Source organism: Harpegnathos saltator, unplaced genomic scaffold (assembly GCF_003227715.2).
Source record: "Harpegnathos saltator strain DR-91 unplaced genomic scaffold, Hsal_v8.6 scaffold13, whole genome shotgun sequence".
Taxonomy (NCBI): Eukaryota; Metazoa; Arthropoda; class Insecta; order Hymenoptera; family Formicidae; genus Harpegnathos; species Harpegnathos saltator.
Genome location: NW_020229906.1, coordinates 399,477 through 417,674, shown reverse-complemented (window position 1 = coordinate 417,674; position 18,198 = coordinate 399,477). Strand labels below are relative to the sequence as shown.

Below are 18,198 nucleotides of genomic sequence, written 5' to 3'. Positions count from 1 at the left end.
TAAGACACCCGCAATCTTCTCGCAGCTCAGGAATTAGTGAGCGATGAGGTAACCCGCCCATTTGCCCGGCAAAACTCCTAAACCATCGTGTCATTAGCTGGCCTAAGAGGAAGCTGTCTGTCTGTCGGATTTCAGCGCGCCAAGTCGTCATCCGGCAGGACGTCCGCGCGTCCGAACACGAGACGCCAGTGTCAAGGCCAAGAGAGGCTGTCGTGTCTCGCGGTGGAAGGTCGTCGACGGAGGAGGATTGGTCGGTCGGTCGGTCGGTCGGTCGGTCGGTCGGTCGACCAGTCGGCTGGCTAACTGGTTGTCGAGTCTTGCGGCGGAACCCGTTCGCCCTTACGTACGTACGTACATCGGCGGTATTTTACAGCGCGGTTGTTTGAAATTCTTTGCGTGGAGTCGCGCGCGTCCGTATTTATAGACTCGCTCGCTCGTTCGCGCGCGCGTGCGACGACGCGGCACGTAGGGCCGTGACCGCGCACTCACGCGCATTCTCGCGCGCGGAGAGAAGCGCGCGAGAGCGCGACAGGGTAGGTAGGTAGGTAGGTAGGTAGGTAGATAGGTTAGCGGTGGGTAGGTAGGTAGGTAGGTAGGTAGGGTACGTGGGGTACACCGTGGAACACATCGAGGCGAGACACGACGCGGCCAGCGAGTGGCACGTCGCGATCATGACGCGATGCATCCGCGACGGGAGTACCGGCCTGCCACCACCACCACCACCACCACCACCATCACCACCACCACCACCACCTTCTCCTCCTCGTCGTCGACGAACAGCGCGTCCCCGTGGTCGCCCGACTGTCTGCGTCGCCGTCTGCGACCCGTCCACCTCACGGGCATGATCGCCACCCTCACCGGCACCGCGACGGCCCTCCGAGTCTTCGTCGTCCTGCTCGCGCTCAGCCACGCGGTCGTCGCCGGGGATCTGGTGAGTACTTTTCACGCACACGTTATTCTCCCTTCTCGGCTCGCCCTTCCTTCGGCTCGCAGTCGCGTGTCGTTGCTTCGCTGAAGGGCTAAAGGGTTTCCCGAGATTACGGACTCCAGTCCAGATTTCAGCTTGGATTATCGAAGACAAGCGAATGAAATTCATCTTGGATTTCTCTCGTCTCGTCTCGTCTCGCTTTCTGCTGGACGTTTTTCTACAGCCGACGTATTTCAAACGCGATTGATTTACACCCTATACACCTTATACGCTAAAACTTTTCTCGGGAGAAACTACACTCGAAAGTGTAGTCACTTGAGTTTGAGTGACTCGTCAGTCATGCAGAGCGAATTCTCCACTCGAAGCGACCGAAATATGTTTCACTCGTACGGATCGAGGAATCGAAGTTTGAGTAAACGTGTCCCACTACTGTATGATTCTCTGATAGCGGCAATATTTGTACCATCGCTTCACTTGTTTTTCACCGAGAGAGATTTCACCGCGAGAAATTTAGAGAGTGACCCAACGAGTGACATCGCTATATCACGATGACCGTCCATCGCAATCAACGTGTCGATCTCGTCGAATTAATCGCGGTTGCGTGCCGCTTGCAGATTTTCGCCGAGTGTTGAAGGCTCGGAGGAGGAGGAGGAGGAGGAGGAGGAGGGGGATGGGGGCCTTGATACCCACCGAGCGGCACAAAATGTCGGACAATAGTTTACGAAACGCGATGCGCCCAGCCTCGCGGAGGAGGCTGATTCAGTCAGGGAAAAACGAGGTATTCCGCGCGCGCGCGCACGCGTGCCTTGTACCCGACTGTAATGCACTGCAATTTCGGATATTTATCGTGTACAGGTTTACCTAATTGCGTTACCGAAATCGCATCTGGTAACGCGCGGCCGTGGGGGCGGCCTCGGCCCGTAATTTCAGAGAGCGCGTGCAATCTCGCACGCCGAGGAGAGTTTGATGTACGATAAATTGATATTAACTCGAATAATATAGACTCGTGAAATTATCGTATAAACTGCAGTATGGTGCATCGTACACCCGCCCCTCGGTCGCTTACACGGTTTGATTAATAAACTAGAATCTCTCCCTCGGCGAACGTAGCGCGCGCGCGCGCACGGAGATGAGCGGCGGTTCTCCGTCAAGGTGAAGTGAGAGAACGCGCTAAAGTATCGAAAGTATTCCCGAGGTTCGCGCGCGCGCGCGCGGCTGGAACGGTCCTGGATTAATGCGGTCCAATTTGTCAAAGGTGAATCGGTGATGAGTAGGTAGATTAAGGAAGACGGAAAGTCCCGAGAAGCCCGAAGCGACCGATAAAGCATGCGCGACGGCCAGTGGGAACCCGGCAATAGCGGCGCAATTACCGGACCCTCAAGTGAGGAAACCTCGTTTTAGCTAAGCACGCCGGGATAATTACTGTAATCTCGTTTCGTGGCCATTCTTAGACCGCAATAATTATTTACAGTTTCGAGGTTAATATGCCGACACGTATAAACTAGTTTCGACGTTACGGACGTACCAGACCCTCTAGCTCTAGCAGACCCGACAGCGAAACTAACGTCGCTCGAGAAATCTTCTCGACTGTAATTGCTATCGATTCGAGGAGGTGAAGGAGGAGTCTCCAGCTGCTAGAATGCGACGAGAGAGAGAGAGAGAGAGAGAGAGAGAGAGAGAGAGAGAGAAAGGTGTACGCGCGCGTGCTTATAGGGGATATTTCCCTCGCGAAATACAAGGTTCCGTTACGGACAAGCGAGCGAGGAGCTGAATCGGACGCGAACGCGCTGAAAGTCGTGTGAACCTCGCGTGGGATTGACGATGCTCGCCGGACAATATATCCAGCGTAGTGGAACGCGGAAGAGTGCGAATCCCTGAAACTTAAACAGTACTTGTCGATTTGTCTTACGTAATTCAGCACACACCGCGCTCGTGAGAGAGAGAGAGAGAGAGAGAGAGAGGGAGAGAGAGAGAGAGAGAGGCTGAGAAGAGGTACAGAGTCCCGAGACGAGGCACCGACGTGACGCATCTGACGACGCCGTTTTCTCGGTACGTCGCGTCAACTTGAGAATATCTGCACGAAGCAGGACACATCGGGCCGGTACGAGGGGAAGGTCTCTAATTAGCGATCAGGGGAAAGCCGCTAACGGGCTTTTTCCATCACGGTCTCTTCGGATCATACACTTGTGTCAATATGTGAACTGAGCGCTCCGCAAGAGACTACAAAAGGTTGCGTCTAAAGAGAACACAGTCTGTGCCACAGGCATTCGATCTTTGTCTACAGCTTCACTCTTACCGGAGAAAACTAGACGACTAGAAGACAGCGTGCCTTAACGTGGCTAGTGGGAAGGAGATATTAGCTGTTCTTCGTATCTTCAAACTATCCTTCATATTTTGACTCTTCGAATGGCAAATTGAGCGGAACGCTCAGTTCGAAATAGCACAACTATCCCTTTCCCGTAAATTATCGCAAAATAAATAAAACCCCCTTACCTCCTAAAGCACCCTCCAGACATTCTCACGTGGACGACACGTTATCGCCCGAAGTCTCGCAACGCGAGCGAGATCCAACTCGGCGCGCACCGCCGATCCCCTCGACGAGGTCCTCTCGTGAAGAGCAGGGGCAGCGGGTTATATTTGGCCGCGGACGGCCGCGTCGACCCTCCGCCAACGCGACGCGACGCGTACGTGACGTTACCGTGTGCGGAAGGTATCACGGCCTGAGACATCCGCAGGGAGAGAAAGAAAGACTCGTCCGCACTCGTCCGGCTCCAATATCGGCTGTGATGGCGTACATTCTCGATCGGCCGCCCTCTCGGCGGGAAGGGCAGGCTCGACGAGAGGAAGACACAGAGGCAGAGGTTGGTTTTATCCGCGGACGGCCGCGGGCGACAGTTGGAAGAATAGATAAGCGTAATAATCGGAGTCCTCTGGCTTATCCGCGTCACGCACAGGTCCACGCTAACGAGCCAATTTACGGCACTATCGGCGTCGAGATGGACGAGCGTTAAGCTCGCCGACGCCGACGCCGACGCCGACGTCGACCAGTCGGCCGTAAATTCAACTTCGTTGAAAATAATCGCGCGTATTTGTTTGCCCGCCGACTTATCCGCCGGCGATCGCGCGCGCCACTCGAGATACGCAGGCGTGTGTTTTTACAGGAGAGCGGCTTGCGCCGCGTCTCTTTCCGCATTTAACGGACCGACCGCGCCGGTCTGTTTATTGCTACGTCGGCGTCGGCCGGGAGAATTGACGTTTGCGAGCTCGGCTAGGAGAAATTCCGAGGTAACTTCAACGCCCGTTCTTTCAGCCCGTTTATTAACGTGTCTTGTCGCGTAAATACCCGCCCTGCTCGCTCGGACGGACGCGCATCCCCCCAATCGCTCCTCCCCTCGCGGTTGCGATCTCGCGTATCGGTGCGTACCCTCTTCATTAGCCAGGTTCTAAAGCGCGTAACGCGAACCCCGGTTCTCAAACGCGCACACGTCAATTACGACAGCGGTGCGACAGACTTTGTCGCCAATGAGCTCGAGTGATGAGACGCTCTCTCTCTCTCTCTCTCTCTCCCTCTCTCTCTCTCGAGGACATTTTATCAGCGTAATCTGGCTTCTTTTTGCGCATATCTGGAATCCACTTGGATGTGAAATTTTCCCCTTCGTTGACCAACTGATATCGATATAATTGGTTGTTGACTTGAGATACGCGATTCTCTCCTTCGCAGTTATGCCGGAAATACGATTTCAGCATGTGCATGCCGTGTTGTCGCGCGGGCGCCTTACCACGGAGGCATGTCGATAATAGCGACAGCATAATCACAGCTGCGTAATAATAATTCCCGCTTTCTACTGCGCGAGAGCAAAGTGACTTTTCTCGTACGTTCCTTGGCACCCTACGAGAAGAGCTTGCGTGCCGCGAGCGAGAGCGAGAGCTCTAAAGTAAAGGAACAGAGGAGAAGTCTCCTTCGCGCGCGTCACGGAAAGCCGAACCGCTGGCGATCGGCCGATGCCGATTTTCCAATTAACAGTCACGACGAGTGTAGTCCGCCTGCGGGCGAAGGGGCGAGAGAGACGTTGTATCAATCACTGAGCGTCTCTCGGCTTTCTAATCGTGTAAGAATCACCACTCGAGTCGACGCTTGACCTCGGCACTGTGTTGCACGCACGCGGGCACCCCGCGGTGAAACTTCCTGTCGCGTTATCCTCGTCGAAGATGCTCTCGTGTATACCTCTCGTGGAGGACGCCGTTACTCCGCCGTTACAACGCCGAGAGGCAGCCGGGACGCGGCGCTCCTCTACTTTCCCGAGGAGGTGGCTACCGCGCGAAACAGTATCGCGAGCCGCGCGGCACGAGACCGGGGAGCTCGTTTCCCAGACGATTTCTCCGCCGCGCCGTCGTCGCGTGAATCATTAGTCGTCTCGCAACTCGGAAAGTTGCGAGATTTCCTGCGTCTTTCTGCATTCTTTAGGCGCGTCAGTCGGTGCAAGTTTCGTTCAATGTTCAAGTAATTTCTGAACATTGAACCTGACCTGGCGTGGAAGCAACAGCGGAATTGAAAGATTGCTAAAAATGCTAAAGAGCAGTGGAAAATGATGATGGCGGTGGCATGTGTTATTTTGGCTACTGTTAATAAAGAAAACACGAGGCTACAGGTATTATAATATCCTCTGACGAGCCCGACAAAATTTAACCTTTGTCATCTCGATCATCTTGAGTGGGAAGTCAGTGGGAAGGGGAAGGAGTGTGTCCTTCGTCGCAAGCATCATCGTGAATTTTCAGTTTGTGACGTTGCCGGCGCGCGTTCCTCGCGCTAAACTCGCCACCCGTCGGCGACCAATTTGCTATTTTTCGTGCCGCGGCGAGTCGAAGCGCGCGGACACATCGCATTCCACGACGCGTCCTCGGAGTAAAAGAGAGAGGGAGGGCGGGAGGGAGGGAGGGAGGGAAAAAAACGGAGAACGAAGTCCATGCGCCGCGCGGGTTAATAGGGAAGCTGCCGCGGCCTTCTTTCGCTTCATTAAGCGACTCAAGAAACGAGCGCGCTGGCATACCGCGTGCTTTTCACCGGCCGCAAGAACCACCGGGAAAGGCTGGAAAGGAACGTGTCTCGTTGGCACCCCCCGTGGAGAGAGAATCCTCTCTTTCTCCCGCGGGACCTCCGACGTCCGGAGACGTCGCTCCGGCGTTGCTCTCTGGTGGTGAAGCCGCGGCGCTCGATTACCTTCTTCTTACTCCGTATCGTGACGACTATCGCGTGGAATTTCCAGCCCGTTGTCGGCCAGGAAGTATGTGAGTCTTGCGGCGGATAAAAAGTTGCCGTCGCCCGGGAAAGAAACAGGGGGAGGGGGTGTATGGGGGCCCTGAGGAGAGGGAGAGAGAGAGAGAGAGAGAGAGAGAGGAGGAGGACGCGCGAAGGGGGCGTAAAGAAGGACGAGGAGAATGTCGCGTACGGTTCTCTTCGGCGGCCTGAAACTCGCAACCGCCTCCGAGATCCCGTCCCTTCCGTCCCTTCTCGTCGCTGTGAGATCCACGTCCACGTCCGTTGGAGAGCTCGGAGGCCGGAGCTACCGCAACGTCTTCTCTCCCCTGTCTCACCCCCGCGTCCGTCTGTCCATCCGTTGCTTCGTTTGTTCGTTCGTCGCTCATCTTCCTCCTGCTGGTTTATTTGCCAAGACGTTTCGCGTCCTGTGCCAAGAGCGGCGATTCCATTGTCTCGTTGTTGTCGTCGTCGTCGTAGTCGTCGTCGTCGTCGTCGTCGTCGTCGTCGTCGTCGCCGCCGCCGATGGGCGCAGGAAAGCGGTCGCGATTCCGCCAACGACGGAACAGGCGATTAGAATTCTGCGACCGGCCAGGAGTTCAATGCGTGATTGTCGGAGCTCGGCAGCGGTCACTGGCATCCGATGTGCACGGCTCATGACACGAATTACTGTCTCACCATTTGATTGACCGATAACGTGAAGCGTGACTCGCCTGAAACGAAGCTCCGTCGCGCGTGCGTCTGAATGAAATGGTCGTTTAACGACGGGCCCGCGCGCTCCGGCTCAAAGGATCGCGGCGGCCATTGTCCCGCAATTTCGGCGGCATCCGCGCGGCGCGCGTACTCGTCGATGTAATCGAGAACGAGTCGCCGAGTCTCGACCACTGGCTACTCGCGACTACTTGATGGCGAGGCGCGGAATTTTAACGAGAAACACTTCCAATCGCGCTATCGCGCGAGCACGTAATAACGCTTGTGACTTCTTACGCTCGCGGACACAAACGGCGAATAATCTCTAAATCCACGGGACGGGCGTGCAGAACTTATGACAACCGGTTGGCACGATCGATGCACCGTCGCGCACGTGACATTGTCAGCCTTTACCTCGTATTTAGCAATCGTCGTGCGTCAACGGAGCGGGAATGAATCGAAAACAAGTTATTCCGGTATAACTAGTCTACGCACAAAGAGCTGCCTTCATTAATATCGCGTATTAACTGCCGCTCGAGCTGTGGGTTTTCTCCGCTAAATGAACGTACCGTTTCCCGTAAACGCGGCCATCCTACTTGAAGGAGAGACAGAGTGAGAGTGAGAGCGAGAGCGAGAGCGAGAGCGAGAGCGAGAGAGAGAGAGAGAGAGAGACAGCGCGGGGCAGGAGGAGGGCGAAAGAGCGCGCGGGAGATCGCAATTTCGCCATCGGTCGCGCATGAGAACTTGCCGCGTGCCGCGGGGACGTTCTCGCGGGACAAATTTTCCCTTGTGAGCTTATCTGCGTCGTGCGATTCCCGCGGCTTTATGCGCCTCGCACAAACGCGCATTCAATTCAAGCCGGGATCGAATACGGGAGTGGTGCAGGAGGAAACGGCGCGCGACCGTCACGCACGGCGTATCGATACTTTGGCGGAGCGCTCGTAAAATTAGCCGCGGGCGCTGTAAGGAGAAAGAGAGAGAGAGAGAGAGAGAGAGAGAGAGAGAGAGAGAGAGAGAGAGAGAGAGAAGGGGGGGAGGAGATGCATCTCTCGCATCGCAAAGTCGTCTCGAGCGAGAATACGTTTTAACATCGCGGAACAATGAGGAGAGTTGCACGGTCCTAGTAATAATATAAAGCGGCCGTATGGTGTCGGAGACGTTGATCCGGAAATAACCGTGGTCGTAAACGCGAGCCGGACGCACGTGGAAGAAGCACCGGGAGAAAGAAAAAGTAAAAGAGGGGGAGGGGGAGGGGGGGAGGAGGGAGGAGGCGGCAGCGAGTAGGAGACGGATGGTAAGCGACGGTTAAAAGCGCTGCAGGTGACTCCTTTTCCTGCGGCCCTCTGACGGATCCTAATAGCCGGTTTTATTACGGTCCAGAGTCTCGCTCGCAACCGCCGACGCAAATTCACTCCTCGTAAGCCCCCTCTCGTGGGGGCGTTTTATCGTAAATTTAGGCGATCGATCGGCCGCCGACGTTTTCCCTTTCCCCGCTCGCTTGTTTCTTTCATTCCGTCGAGCAGTCGGCCGACATTCACCTGTGAGCTTCTTAGCCTAGTTACCGGTAATTCGCCGATCTAACGTGCGCACGTGTGCGCGCGCGCGTATATGCGCTACAAAAGTACGGATATATAGCGCGCGCACAATATATTACGATGCGCATTGAAAATTGATATCCGTAATTGGTAGCCGCTCTCTCCGGGAAAATTGCGTCGTTAAGGACGACATTCTTGGAAACACGAGGCGATCGGGCAGGAAGCAGACCAAGCAACATACGGCGACGCGCGACCGATCTCTCGACGGGAAGCGTCGAAAGCGGTGTGCACTTGTAAATTAACTCGACTCGCGTGATTAACGAGGGGGAAACGTAAATGACAAACGCGCGCGCGCGCGACGCGATTTATGCGATCGTAAATAATCCCCAAGAGAGAGAATGAGAAGGAGGGATGTGTTTTTCGCGCGACGAACGTACCGATATTTAATTTCTCGCGGAATAACGCGTCTCTCTCGCGACCCCTTTCGCCGGAATCCGCGACGGCAAATGGCACGACAGAAACGTCGCGTCGACGGACACGCACAATAGCGTGTCAAGTGGGAAATCATTCGCACGAAGTGGAAGGCGCGTATCGTCGCGTTAACCCTGCATATTAAACAACGGAAACGGTAAATCACGAGGATGACCTCACCCATAACATTGAGACATTGCGAGAGGAGAGAGAGGGAGAGAGAGAGAGAGAGAGAGAGAGGGAGGGAGAGAGAGGGGGCGAGAGAGTGAGAGAGAGAGAGAGAGAGAGAGAGAGAGAGAGAGAGACGCACGACAAATAACGCAAAGCCGCTGCAAGACCGCGAAACACGACGCGCATATCCGCGCGAGCTCTCACTCGCCAGAAAAGACGATCGAGCGGTTACGCAATGTAACTCATGACACATTAGACAGTAATGTTACCGCAAGTGGATCAGGTGGGGAAATAAAGAGGTGAGCTGCGGCCGGGAGCGCGGCACTTTCGGTCACGTATAGCGAAAGCCGAGAGCCGAGAGCGGCGAAACAGAGTTCAGAGTTCTTTTCCACAGATTCGCCTATAAGGAAGCCTCCGTTCTCTCGTCATCGCGGTCATGTCGCTCGCGGGATTGAGAGACGGCGATTCCCGCAGGAGGCTGCGCTCGCGTTTATCGCCGCTATTAAAAATCTAATTAAAAGCGAGCGGTATTTATGAAGTCTCGTAAAACCTCGCCGTCGCGCTCGAGGGCATCGAACCGTCTTTATAAAGTGAGAAACGCGGCAAAAGGAGGCACGACGCGACGCGACGCGACGCGACGCGCGACGTCAGCAAAGCGTCTCCTTTTGCGCGAGCGAGCGAGCGAGCGTTGTTGAACGGGCGCTGTTCAAAGAACGAATTACGAGTCGTCGTCATCGACGTATGGTTGTCGATGCAACCGCGTTATTGTACTTTATGACGGTGTGTCTATCGCTCTAATCGATTGTTGGCGGCAGGGAATAAGCGTCCGCGACGCGATTGTAATTTGCGGCCTCGCGCGACAAAACGCGACACCAGCCCGACATTACCCCACGCAACAATGCCGGCGACAATGTCGCAATGATTATTCTGTTATACGCGAGTGCGCTCTCGCAATTATAGCCCCGTCGAGTCGCGGACGTCGCGGGCTCCGTGAGATATATACAAAGGTTCGCATCGCGCAATGCGCGAGATCGCGCTCGAGGACAAATGAGCGAATGCATTATCGGCGGCACGCCGATTAGATAGATCGCTCGGACATTTTACACGGCTTAATTAACGTCAATGAAATTTTGATTTATCGCTGGAAGTTATCGCGAGCGCGAGAGCTCGCACGAGTTCTCTAAGCGCGAGCTTGACTTGGCGTCACGTTGTCCGCGGCCTCCGTTCCTTTCCCGCTTTCAGCGAGATTCGCGATCATCCGAGATTTCGCGCAACGGAGTGATCCCGCTCCCGTGTCTTGATTTCTACCGGGTCGGGACTTAGAGCGCGCACATCCTTTGACCATATGTAGGTGGAACACAAAGAACGGTCTTCCGATCGTGGCCACCGAGAGCCCATAAATCAGAGCGCGGACTCGCCACAGCGGGCATTCCATCGACAGCTCGGCGAGACAACAAATCGGGACCCATGAGAGATCCCACATTAAAACCGTAGCAACCCTCCGTTGAAGAAATCGCCGACCATTTTCGGACGTCGGACAAACGTCCGACGGTGTGTGTTACCATCTAAGGACACCGTTAATTCGCCAGCCGGATGTCCCTCTACTTTCCGAATCGCGTGTCTCGTCTTCGCAACGACAAACGCACATATTCCCGCCCATTATAGCACGTGCCAGGATAAAGATCGTCATAATTCTTCAAAATTCGTCACGATTGGAGAAAGAGCGAAAGCGTTACGTGTCACCGCGGTCCGGGGTCCGCGTCCAAAAAGAAAGTCCAAATCGCGCGCTCGTTATTCGACATGGCCGGCGAGCGGATACGAGGTTTCGGGAAGCGGAAGGAGCTTTCGAGGAAAATCGATCGGGTGAAAATTGAAGCTACCGTTCGCGCCGGCTTCGTGTCGGCTGCTCGGCACGTTCGTTTTTCCTTCGGCGAACGTTGACACTCGTTACGCGCTCCCGCTTATCCGCGGATCCGCTATAGGGCTTTCAGACGGCGAAGTTGTATCGACAATGAGGCGAGCACGCTCTCCCCCCCCCCTATCTCTCTCTCTCTCTCTCTCTCTCTCTCACTTTCTTTCTCTCCTTTACCTCGACTTTACCTCGCTGAATTGCCTTCCCTTTTAGCGGCACGAGCTTTTTGCGAGATTGTCTGACTGAGATGCAAGGTACCGCGCACATCTCAGCCTAGTTTGGAGACACGCTACTTCGCCGCATACAAATTTCCCGCTAGCCCGTTGTTATCCTTACTGAGATCACCTCTCCTTCTTCATTTAGTGTTTTCTCCGGTGCTGCATTCCGCCCCTCGACTGATCATTTCGCGCTAATGAGTCATCACTGAGACGAATTACCGATCACGATCTCGCTCGTCACATATGATAAACAAGAAAGATGAAAGTCACTCAGCTATCATCTCTCTCTCTCTCTCTTCTTAATCTTCTTGAAACTTGCACTTTGCAACCGCAGATTGCTTCGTTTTGAATTCTGCTTTTGCCGCGTAATGACATCAAACCGTAGGGCCTCCTGCGAGAGATGAAATAACGGGCGGTGCCTTTAAATGCGCAAAATCGATACGACCGGTAATTGGCACGAAGTCTTCGGGATGAGTGCGGAAAGTTTGCTCGCTCGCTCGCTCGCTCGCTCGCTCGCTCGAGCATATCGGCCGAGGATCGGCCCGACATTCCGATTGCTAAAGATCATTCGCTGTAGATTCGTTTTGCATATTTCGGCTAATTACGGAGTGAATTGGACAAGTGTGGCTCGGCGAAGAAGTCAACCGAGAGAGAGAGAGAGAGAGAGAGAGAGAGAGAGAGAGAGAGAGAGAGAGAGAGAACCTGTCCGCGCGTGCGCGCATTCGCAAAGTTCAAAGGAGAATTCTCAGGCGGCATCATTAGCTCGGCAGTTTGAGAATTCATGAGCAATTTATGGAAAATGTACACTTTCCGAGCGTTCTCAACCTTGATCTTCCGATAACGGCGATGCTGACGATGATTCTTCGAGCGAACGTTCGAATCGCGTTTCGATCGAAGAAGGATTCGTCGAAGAATCTGAATCGTGGGATAAATTTTGCACCCGTAAAGAAGAACGAAACATACGAAATATGTCTTTTCCTTTTGTGCGCGTTCGTGACGGCGAATTTCCGCGAGGTAATCAACCTCGATGTGTGTGGTAATCGAGTTTCGCGTCATTGTCATCACGGACAATACGACGCGACGGTAGGCCGCTAAAAGGGCGCTTCGAGTACCGTTTTGGTCGTGGCTGAATCCCGCGGTACGCGGGACCGTAATGAATCACCGCAGCTGCGAACGATAACTATTGTTCGGAACCCGTCGCGTCGCGTCGCGTCGCTCGCCTGCGACGTTCTGGAAAGCCTTCGAGAAGGCATTGCGACAACGCAATGATAGTAATTTCATATGCCCACGTACCGTCGACACGGTGACATCGTGTAACGCATGATTAGCGTCGACGGTGGTTACGTCGCGATGCCATTACCAGCGGGCAAATTGAGTTTAATGTCGCGAACTGGGCGTTACAGCCTTGAGACATACGCTGGATGAAATTAGAGCTAGGCAGGCCGTGTTTATCGTCAGTCGTTCGGCCTGGGACGCTCGTCGGTCCAGGACGGTTTTAAGGCGATCGTATCAGTTAAGGCGACTGGTCATTTCTGGACAAATCCGGTCGGGAAACGTCGCTGATCCGAATAAATGAGTGATTCTTAATCGCGTTGATAGCTAAAACGTGGGGTTTCATAGGCAGGGCTGTGATATAACGATGAATCATTGAGCTCAGCACACATCGATCACTCGAGATAAATCGGAGAATTTTATTGAGGATAGAAAAGGACAGAAAAAATAAGCAAATGGGAAACAAAGTATAAGAATAGACTTAAAAAACTGATGATTCTCTCTCGTCTGATATAGATCCTAAGTATTTTACTGAATTAATCAATACTTGAAAAAAAAAATGTTCGCAGAATGAGAACAACACGTTCGTCATTGGAGTCAAAGGCGACACAGATTGCCGGCGTCCGGTGGATCGACTGTCCGCCGTGGAGCATTTACCAAAGAATAGTAAGTCTGTATTTCCATGCTCGTTAATTCCAACTACTCGATCGAAGCTAGTCTTCCTGATTATCTTACAGGAGCGACCAAGCCGTCGCATTTCACGGGCTGGAGCGAGTGGTCGGTGTGCGACCGGCATTGTACGCAGAATCGCGTCAAGAGGTGTCGATCGAAGAAAGATTGCGGTACCACCGTGCTTCGGGTAAATGCACGAAATATAGTATACAGCATGTTGTTGCGTTATCGCGAATGATCTTTTCTGCACACCCGTTTATCTTGGCACAGGAGGAGCGCGGCTGCGAGCACAACAGGAAGGGACGACGAAGACGGTGCAAGCAACGCGAACGTCGGGGACATCGACGAAGGGAAGAGAGATTTCACGTTGTTCAAGTGAGTCCAAAAAGGTCTAACACTTTTCTTAAATGAAATCTTTTTTCTCGCTGAAAATACTTACTCTTACTCCTTAACCTCTAGAGGACCGCAGTTGTTTGACTTTTGACTTTTTCATTTCAGATATTAGAACTTTATTATTTTTATTATTATTAACATCATTTTTCAACATCAACTTTATTATTTTTATTATTATTAACATCATTGGGTTGAATGACGAAAAAGATGGCGCCACTTTCGCGCCAATATATTGGCCTCCGGTCCGGGAAAGATTCAGGATCCTTCTTTCTTCTCAGTTTTTCAACTTAATGTTATTAGATATTATTAGAATAATATTGTTTGACATCATTCGAGAGAAAAAGTTTGACAAATAACATGTTTTTATAAATTTTTCTGCCGCAATTTATGAAAAGTAGAAGGCAGTCAAAATGCATCATATGTATTTATATACATATCAATTTATTTCGCGATAATATGCATACTTTGTCGAAGATATAAAAAAAAGTGATTGAAAAAAATAAGAGGACTGATGCTTTTGCGACAGATTTAGTAATTTTTCTCGGTGTGATACAGTTTGAAGCACTTTGCGTGCAACGCAAAGAGGTGCATCGCGTTCACCGCAAATGAATAACAACAAGTATTATCGGCTCGACAGTCGTATCACACACAGAGAGCGTTTGCCCGATCCCGTTTCAACAAATCGAAACTGACACAATACAAAGTATAGCGTTAAAGTAGCAAGCGATAAAGTAGAATATAAAAGTAGAATATTAATAAATTAAAATATCCTACAGTAGCAAGTTAAAACCTGATAAATTGGTTTTCTGGGGCCTCCAAAGGCAAAAGCAATTAAAAGCCAATAAATTGCATTCCGGTCCTCCAGAGGTTAAATCTTTTTTTTCGAGCGAAACCTCCGTCTCTAACTGAAAACGAGTGAAAATTCACTCGAAGCGACAGTGAAAATATCTGCTGGATCGCGGTGGATCTTTCACTTTTTGCTCCTGGGACAGTGGAGCAAAAGTACAGTCAGATCCACTTTTCAATTTCGAAAGAGAAAAGCTCACTCGCTATACACGAATGATGCCACACTCTACCGTTTGAACGGAGCCTCACTCGAAAAAACTTGGAAAGTGAAAGAGCAACTGAATATTTAATTTCTGTGTGAAATGATCAAAAATTACAAAGATTCCGCGCGACTCGTATGTACGCGCTCTCTCAGCAGGTACCACAGGAAGCGGAGCCCAGGCAAGGTAGACGCAGAGGAAAAGATACCACCAAGGAGCACTCCGGGGGGTATTATGGGAAATGGAGCAAGTGGTCACCCTGCACAAGACTGTGTACCACGCAACGTCACAGGTATTCTCACGCGGAATCTATGTAAATCTATGTAAATGTATCGACACACTTTACACACCTCCGTTCGCCGGCCTGATTAGATGGTGCCGAAAGCCCGGTATCTGCGGTCGCGACGTCATACGAGAGAGCGCTTACTGCTACGTCGAGGGCAGTTTCTGTCAGAAATGGATCCATCGGAAGATTCGCGGGAGCCACGAAGAGGACGGTGACGGTGAGTGAATTCTGCGCGACGGAGCAGAACGGGAAGGGAGAAAGACGAGCCAGCGAGCTAGCTATTTTCGATTTTCCAGACTCGGTACTGGACGAGTTCGAGCTCAACCCTAATACCGTAGACAGTTTTGCATCGGAGAAGAACCCGAACACTTGGAGATGCGGGCTAACAAGCTCGCATAAAGCCTCCCGATTGTCGTATTTCACCCGAATCATCGGCGGTCGGCCGACCACGCCTGGGAGCTGGCCGTGGCAAGTGGCTGTGTTAAATCGATTTCGGGTACGTTCGTGCAGATTTTATATCGAGCAGATGTCAAAGTGGTTTGGTGTAAAAAACAGATCGACGGATTGAAAGATGGAGACGACATTGGGCGGGAGTGTCTTTACTCCCTAAATTTCTTAGACTGAAATTCCACTTGAAGAGTGGAACGACGGCCAAAAAGTCAATCGAATTCGAGCGATGACTTTTCACTCACATATAAAATGAATGAACTTTCGGTGTGTCGCGCCGAGTGAATAATTTCATTTAAGAGTTATTGGAAAGTGAATGATTATACTGGGACAAATTCGCTGTGATACGACTAAAACGTTTACTTTACCCGATTGAAAGATTAAGAACTTTATTTGATTATTTGAGTCAGATCCGCATGATTCAAATTCATTTTCTTGACAATTTAAGTTCAATGTCCACTCTTGTGACCTTGAGCGACGGAATTTTCACTATCTCGCCTCGAGTGAGATTTTGCGCGGAATAGAAATTTAAAGAGTACAACTCCAAGGTTACCAGACATTCGCATCGTCCGAACCTACGCTGTGATTGAATTTGCTCTTTTCAGGAAGCCTTTTGCGGCGGAACATTGGTCTCTCCCAAATGGGTATTGACCGCAGCGCATTGCATCAGGAAACGTCTGTACGTGCGCATCGGGGAGCATGATTTAACGGTGGAGGAAGGCACGGAATTAGAGCTTAGGGTATGCATCGCGGTTACTAGAGCTCGTTAAATAATTTCGCGCACTATCGATTAACTCTGCAATTACATAGGTGGACTCTGTGACCATTCATCCAGAGTACGATGCCGATACCGTTGACAACGATATAGCTCTACTTCGTTTACCAGTTACCCTGACCCCGTCTGCGTCGAGGGGAATCGCGTGTCTGCCTGCGCCGAAGCAACCTTTGCCCACGAGTCATTTGTGCACCATTATCGGCTGGGGCAAGTCCAGCGTGATGGACGATTTCGGAACGGATGTGCTTCACGAAGTCAGAGTAAGGAAATTTCGACGTGTGCTATCGCGAAAGAAGAAACGAGAGAGAGAGAGAGAGAGAGAGAGAGAGAGAATCCTTTCCAGAAACAAATCCGTAAATATAGAAGGATAACGTGTCGTCTAACGACACGTTGAATATCGAACGTGATGATCATCAATGACCGATACACGACCGATATACGACCGTGTCTGTCTCGTAAGCATAATTGCACTTGAAAAATCGGTAGTACGATCAACAGAGAGCCGATGAAACGAAATAAAACATGTATCGCTCTCGAGTGTCATCTCTGGTAAAATTCTATTTTCAGTCAAGTTTTTGTATAATCAATGTTGATGTTAATAAATATAACAGTCAAGGACAAAATAGAAATAACGTTCAAACTTAATTTCAGGTTCCGATAGTGTCTCCCGAAACCTGTCGAGAGGTTTATGTGGACTACAGAATCACGGATAACATGTTCTGCGCGGGTTATCGTCGCGGCAAGATGGACTCATGCGCAGGCGACAGCGGAGGACCCCTCCTCTGCAGAGATCCCCGGAAAGCCGATCATCCGTGGACGATTTTTGGTATCACCAGTTTCGGCGAGGGTTGCGGCAAGCGCGGGAAATTTGGCATTTATGCCAGGTTGCCCAATTACGTGCGTTGGATAACGCGAGTGATGAAGCAAGCGGACGATTAGGACTTGGGGAACAAGTCACGACAAATTTCAGTTCTTTCTTCGGTTAATTTCGGTGGATTACATCGAACTTGAAGTACCGATCGAGAATCTTTTCTGTACTTTTACATACAAGTGTACCCGAGTCAACATTTTTCGACCTACATCAAACCTGCAAATTTTGTCCAACTTGAAGGATGGAGAATCTCGCGATAATACTATGCATATTATTGAGGCTCCATGTTGAAGCGCATATTTCAGAATTATTTAATATTCAATTATCTCAATAATCTACACACACACACACACACACACACTTGCATTTAACCTGTATTCCTAATTTTAATACGAATATTGTATTAATATCATAAATTATTCAGCTGTAAATATAGAGAGCACGTGAGATAACTAAATATTAAGTAATCTAGTAAAGATTAAGATGTATAAAAATGGAGGTAAAAGAAGGCAACTCTTTGTTTATTCTTATATTCTCTTTTTTCTTCCGACGTTAAATCTGGAGAAAATTTAAAACTAATAACGCCGATAACGAAGCGATAACGAAAAAGAGCTGATAACGAAGAAGCTAAAAATAAGTTGCATCACTAATAATGGCTTACCGATAGAGAAATCTGAATTGGCATTCCGTATAATAAGATTGAGGAGAAATTGAAAAGGAAACAGTACAGGCAGAAATATAAATAAGACTGCATTCGCGGCCGAACATGCTTTTACGTGACACGAATTTTTCCAAATGTCACGATAGAGCAACCAAAAAAACTTAGGATGCTAGATTCGGAAGCTAAAGAAGGAAGATATGGCATGTCGAGTCGAAGGCAACGATATATCATATTTCTAAATGTATAAAGTTAGTTGCTACTACGGATGTTTATGTTTTTAACGACGAAATTTGCAGGATTAACGAGATAATACAACCGAAATTTTAACTTGATACTTGACCAAGTAAAATGTATCGTATCGTAAAATCACGCGTATAAGTCGAGGATAAGAGATAGAGCATATAATAAAGAGCGATAATATAATTTTCGAGTCGTCAATTTCAATTTCAATTTGTTGTACGAAAATAAGCTAAAAAAAAAAATATGCGAGGATGATTGAGCTAGAAATGTGTGAGATTGTACCGTTTTGTATGAGAAATCAAAGAATGAAGTGTAATTTTTACAAGAAACTGACGAAGTTTTTCACAGTGTGTATA

General features: G+C 50.6%; 1 protein-coding gene across 2 annotated transcripts; it reads left to right on the top strand.

The window, feature by feature from the left end:
- Window positions 1-549: 549 nt before the first annotated feature.
- LOC105183754 (coagulation factor X) lies at window positions 550-18,183 on the top strand. 2 transcript variants are annotated; one of them, XM_011142089.3, is made up of 10 exons: window positions 550-931; window positions 13,021-13,117; window positions 13,189-13,310; window positions 13,394-13,498; window positions 14,718-14,854; window positions 14,935-15,065; window positions 15,145-15,344; window positions 15,901-16,035; window positions 16,106-16,330; window positions 16,722-18,183. In XM_011142089.3, exons 1-10 carry the CDS (start codon window positions 680-682, stop codon window positions 17,007-17,009), a joined length of 1,692 nt encoding a protein of 563 aa, XP_011140391.2. In that variant the 5' UTR covers window positions 550-679; the 3' UTR covers window positions 17,010-18,183. The 2 variants fall into 2 exon arrangements, with proteins under 2 accessions (XP_011140391.2, XP_025163642.1); XM_025307857.1 differs by having other exon boundaries at window positions 551-931; window positions 14,721-14,854.
- Window positions 18,184-18,198: the final 15 nt, after the last annotated feature.

Excerpts from the sequence above, each read along its gene's own strand:
- LOC105183754 (XM_011142089.3), top strand. The coding sequence starts at position 680 with ATGCATCCGCGACGGGAGTACCGGCCTGCCACCACCACCACCACCACC. Across the intron at positions 932-13,020 it reads CGGTCGTCGCCGGGGATCTG|AATGAGAACAACACGTTCGT; the intron begins GTGAGTACTTTT and ends AAATGTTCGCAG. Across the intron at positions 13,311-13,393 it reads GCGGTACCACCGTGCTTCGG|GAGGAGCGCGGCTGCGAGCA; the intron begins GTAAATGCACGA and ends ATCTTGGCACAG.